Source organism: Hydra vulgaris, chromosome 15 (genome assembly GCF_038396675.1).
Source record: "Hydra vulgaris chromosome 15, alternate assembly HydraT2T_AEP".
Lineage (NCBI taxonomy): Eukaryota > Metazoa > Cnidaria > Hydrozoa > Anthoathecata > Hydridae > Hydra > Hydra vulgaris.
In genome coordinates this window covers 45,645,001-45,649,249 of record NC_088934.1, presented here as the reverse complement: position 1 = coordinate 45,649,249, position 4,249 = coordinate 45,645,001, and the positions used below count along the sequence as shown (strand labels likewise).

Here is a 4,249-nt window from a genome sequence, read left to right as displayed (position 1 = left end):
ATACATTCTAACATAATTTTTATATTTTCAAGGTTGCTTATTACTAGACAGTTTTAAATAAAGCGAGACTGATATAAGGTAATAAATTACAGTGACATTAAAAACTTATATTGATTAAAAATGATAAATTGTAATACTAAAATTAACTCGAAATAACAGCAATAAAGATATATGTAGAGAGATAGATATTGACAGATATAGATATATATTGGAAATATTGCGAGACGTAATAGTCTTGAAAAAAACTGTAATATAAATAATGAAATAATATTCATACAAAAAAATAGAGAGAAAGTTCAATATACTCTAAAGTGATAAGTAAAAGCTTTGGTCATGATAAACATTATTTGACTGTTTTGAAAATGTAACTTTACAAATTTTCAAATGGAAATTAGTATTATTTTTTTGTAATATAGCATAGATTATTCCTAAAGCAATTTTCGAAAAGAAGAAAAAAAAGCCTACTTAATTAATAAAAGAAATTAACCAAAGGAGGGGGAAGAAAAAATATGCCTGGTTGGTGTAAGAAAAAGAAAAGTGTAGAAATAAGCAAAACTAATAAAACTTTGGATATTTGGATATTTGACACTTTAGAGTTAATTAATACACATGTATAATTAATATAAATACATATGCATATACAAACATATAGATAAATATATTTACACAAGCACAAATACATATATAAATGTATGCATGCACACATACACACATATATGTTTATATATATATATATATATATATATATATATATATATATATATATATATATATATATATATATGTATTCTGATTTACTCCCAACAAGGCTGCAAACAACCACGATTATGTTAGGGTTTTCTAGAAAAAAAGAATAGAGTAAAAAAAGAAAAGCAACGAAGTAGTTGACAGAAGACTTGAAAAGTTGTATGAGTCAAAAAACATGAAGATAGGAGAGAGTTCCAAAGGATTAAAGTGCAGGGAAAAAAACTAAACAAATAAAAGTTTATGGAGCATGCAGGGACAAATACAGTAAAAGAATGAGACTTTGCTGAATAATGAGTCTAGTGAGAATGAGTTTTGGTTGATGGAACTAGAGATAATAGCTTCTTTGAGCAGGGACCATGATTTTTGTTGAAAAGAGAAAGCGATCCAACTTTATGACAATGGGAGGCTCAAGTTTGGTAGGATAGAATTACTTCAGGGTCCAACTATAATTACAATGCATTTTGGACCTTATCTAAAAGATAAAGAGCATCATTAGAAAAACCAGCCCAAATATGATAACAGTATTCCAGGAATGAATAAAAGGTAGCGGTAGAGAACGGAATAAGGAGTAAGAAAATGACTAACGCAATAAAGAGAAGCAACCTTAGCAGAATATTTGTTTTCATGAGAGGTTAGTAGTGAATTATAATCCAAGAAGAGGTAAAAAAGAAGACTCAGTGAGAAGTTTGCCATTCAAAAATATAAGAATGTTGACAATATTGCACTAGCTATTTGCAATAAATAACTAATGTAAAGAAGAGTATGGTAATAAGATTCAAGAATCGACTTAGAAATAAATTTCTTTGTAGATAGTTTTGCCTTATTTTTAGGAGAGATAATAAGTCAGTCCAATGGATAAGATATGGAATGTTAGAACCTTCTTTTGTTAATGGCGCTGTTGAAAGTTTTCCTAAAGTCTCTAGAGTCTAACTTCTGAGATTAGATACAAGATTTAATGAACTGAAAATAATGAAACTTAGCATCAGGCAGCACCTTTTTACATCGATTTCTTGCAATAATAAATAAGTGTTCACAAGAGAGTTGTTCTTTTAAAAAGATTTAAAAAATAGTTATGATAAGATATAGCAGCTGCGTAGTGAAGACCATGGAGTAGAATGAGGCTTGACTTAAAACTGACAAGAAGGTATAAAATCTTCTATTCCTGCCAGGACCCAGGAGGTTACGTAGGAGGCGTATTTATCAGCAGAGAAAGAAAAATATCAGCCCAAGGACTGTTACAAAAATAATCATGAAAAGAATCCCATTCAGCTTTAGGGTAGTAGTAAGTAGTGCAATGACAGAGTGAGTCCAAAGAAGAATGAGATAAAAGATTTATAGAGATCATTGCATGGTCGGAACCACCTAAGGAAAAAAAAGAGAAATTGAGCGCAAGCTAAGGGTCAGAGACAAGACACAAATCAAGGAATGAAGGTAAATGATTAGGGTCTATCTGCATAAGAGATTGAGAAATGCAGAAGTTATGGGCTTTAGTGCCAGCAGGATCAGTATTGTTATAGCCTAGCTAGTCGCCAATAGCAACAAAATTGGCATGGAGTAAAGAGAAAGGGTATGGTCAAACTGAAATTAAATCTAAAAGACTGTAGTCTTGATCAGAAGGAGAATGGTAAAGAACAAAGAGAAAGGTGGCACAGTTAAGAGATGCTAGGCGGAAACACATAAAATAATGATCAAAAGGTTCAAATCTGATTCCTCGATATATAGGTAAATTGATGCATAAGTATACCCCTAAGCCAAGCATTGATGCATGGCTTCGGGGTATACTTTTTTCGATCAAAGCATCAAAGACTAAGATATGAAAAAGGAACAGCCGAATTAGTCTCACAAAGAGCAAGCAAGTCTGGTGAGTTTTGCAAGAGGTAAGATTCAACTGATGAATGGTTACTTCGAAAACTGCAAATATTTGTGAAAGATATATTAGAAGAGTTAGGTGACAGGGATGGGTTTTTAGGTTTACTATTTTGGTTTACTTTAGACATGATTTAAGTTTTAAGAGAACTTTACTCATTCATAGATAGAGTGCGGTGCCCCACACAATAAGCTGTGCAGTTGTCTTAGTCCTGCTAATCAACCCCAAGTCATAACTTAGGGCTCTCTATATGGTTTTTCAACTACAAAGATGTATTGTAGTTAAAAAGTCTCTTTCAACTACAGTATATCCTTATATTGTAGTCGAAAGAGATATATTGTAGTCTTTCAACAGCATTTAAACAACTTCAACAATTAAGGTACATTTTAAGGTTGTCTAAAAGTTAAAACAATTAAAATAATGCGGAAATTTGTTAAGTTTTATCTTTTTTTAAAAACTGCAATTAGGGGCCATCCATATATTACATACGCAAAAATCTTTAAAAAAAAACCTCCCCTTCCCCTGTTGCACCTCGTACATTTTTATACCCCCTTCCTTCCCCATGCGTGTGTACACTTGGTGGTATAAACTCCCTCCTCCTCCATGGTGGTCGTACCTCCCCCACCCCCATATAAGTTTCATATGCTTAGTGTTTTAACCCCCTCTACCCAATTCCATTTATTCTATGTAAGTTTTATTAATTCCATTCTTTATTCTTTGTAGGTTTTATTTATTACTTTTTTTATTTTATCAGGTTAATAATTCATTACTTAGAGATTAATAGTTCATTATTTAGAGATTTATAGTTCATTAATTCTAATTTAGCATTTTTCTTTACTTTATATTCTAGAATAATATATAACAAGAATGATGTCAAAGTTTGGTTCTTGGGCTCTTAGAAACAAAGTGAGAAAATTTTCTACTTCATTGAAAAGTTTTGCAGCTGCACACAAAAAGAAAATGGGTAAATGGTTTACTTTATATCACTATTTAATTTTGGTTTGATTTTCTATAAAGATAAAATAAGCAACCTAATATTAAAAATAAAATAATAACAAAAGTAAAAATAATGTATAATAGTTTTAAATTTGTAAATTTAAACATCGAGTGGTTGGGCTACGTTATTTCTTTTGTGATCAACAAAGTTGTTTTACATTTTTTATTTAAATGAAAAAATAAAGAATAATATGCTACAGTTTGTTTAAGCTGCTTGTTAAGTTACTACACTATTTGTTGTAAAATATAACATTAATTTTGCTAAAATCTAGAGTTCTTCTTTGTCTTGTTGTCTTGGTCTGGAACTGGAAAATGTATTTTTTGAGAATAATTAGTTTAACTCTGTGTGTGTATATATATATATATATATATATATATATATATATATATATATATATATATATATATATATATATATATATATATATATATATATATATATATATATATATATATACATATATATACATATATATAAATATATATAAATATATATATATAATATATATATATATATATATATATATATATATATATATATATACATATACATATATGTATTCATATATATATATATATACATATATATATATAGTTCTATAGATTGTTGCCTTTGGGAGTACGGAAGAAAAAAATGAT

At 29.0% G+C, this 4,249-nt stretch overlaps 1 protein-coding gene across 1 annotated transcript in view; it reads left to right on the top strand.

Moving 5' to 3' along the window:
• The first annotated feature begins 3,463 nt into the window (after positions 1 to 3,463).
• The window catches only part of LOC100211782 (cysteine desulfurase), a 44,886-nt gene continuing 44,100 nt past the window's right edge, over positions 3,464 to 4,249 (top strand). The window contains exon 1 of the mRNA XM_065820444.1: positions 3,464 to 3,578. Within this exon, the coding sequence (XP_065676516.1) occupies positions 3,482 to 3,578 (97 nt within the window). The 5' untranslated portion in view covers positions 3,464 to 3,481. The remainder of the gene's footprint in view (positions 3,579 to 4,249) is intronic.